The sequence below is a fragment of the Sphaeroforma arctica genome (genome assembly GCF_001186125.1).
Source record: "Sphaeroforma arctica JP610 unplaced genomic scaffold supercont1.9810, whole genome shotgun sequence".
Taxonomy (NCBI): Eukaryota; class Ichthyosporea; order Ichthyophonida; genus Sphaeroforma; species Sphaeroforma arctica.
The window spans coordinates 1-956 of NW_014030748.1; the positions used below are offsets into that span (position 1 = coordinate 1).

The 956-nt window shown below is 41.9% G+C and overlaps 1 protein-coding gene across 1 annotated transcript; it reads right to left on the minus strand.

The window, feature by feature from the left end:
- Nucleotides 1-25: 25 nt before the first annotated feature.
- Nucleotides 26-406, minus strand: SARC_17120 (hypothetical protein; the record flags this gene model as incomplete). Its single annotated transcript, XM_014288780.1, has 2 exons — nt 26-198; nt 352-406. Coding segments are annotated over 2 exons (228 nt in total), but the record flags the coding sequence as incomplete, so codon positions are not given.
- Nucleotides 407-956: the final 550 nt, after the last annotated feature.

Below are 956 nucleotides of genomic sequence, written 5' to 3' on the forward strand. Positions count from 1 at the left end.
GAGTATAAATATGTATACACAATACCTTGAGGATTGTCTCGGTGTGTTCCAACACCCATCCCAGTACAGCATGGCCTGCCTCGTGGTGTGCGATGACCTCCTTCTCTTTCGGGTCCATAACCATAGCCTTCTTCTCAACTCCACCGACTACTCGATCTATGGCCGTCTCGAAATCGTGTACTGTTACGGCTTTGTGGCCTGATATATAACAGTATAAGTACAAGCCGAAAATATCGGGTGATAGTATAGGTATTAGTGTACAAGCGTAAGTATTGGGGAGTGTATGTAAAGTTAAAAATGGAATGATCCTTATTCTATAGATAGGGAGGCCATAATGAGAAGTGACCATACTTGTGTTATTTGATATCTGGGTTTGAGTTTTAGGGTTTACTACATACGAATGCATTTACAAAACATAGTCATGTGTTCTTTCAAACCCCCAGAAATTCACTGGCGCACATAAATGTGTACAACCCCACAGCATACTACCCTTTGAGCACACAATAAACGCAGACAATCCCATGGTACGTTCACCTCCAGACCTATATATTGAATCCACACGTGCAGATATAAAAGAACAGGTGCATATGTATACTCAATAAAAGGCCACATGTAGGTATAATGGATCGTGCCAGGCGCAGCCGCTCTTAAGGCTGCCTCGTTGGATTGACGGCGATTTGTGTACCCATCCACCAGTGTATGACCCTTAACCCTAAAACCATGAAACCCTAAAACCCTAAAGCGTCCAATGATATATTTTCAAAATTCAAACAACTGCATGTACAATAACCCAAACACACACGCACACACAGACACAACATATGTAAATATAAGTACATAAAGTATCATAGTTGCAACATACACGTCTACATGTTTCAGGACATATATGCACTAAGTACAACCATATTCGAGATGTGGCCATCCATGCCAGCACGAGCGAAGGGTGTAAGCGATAT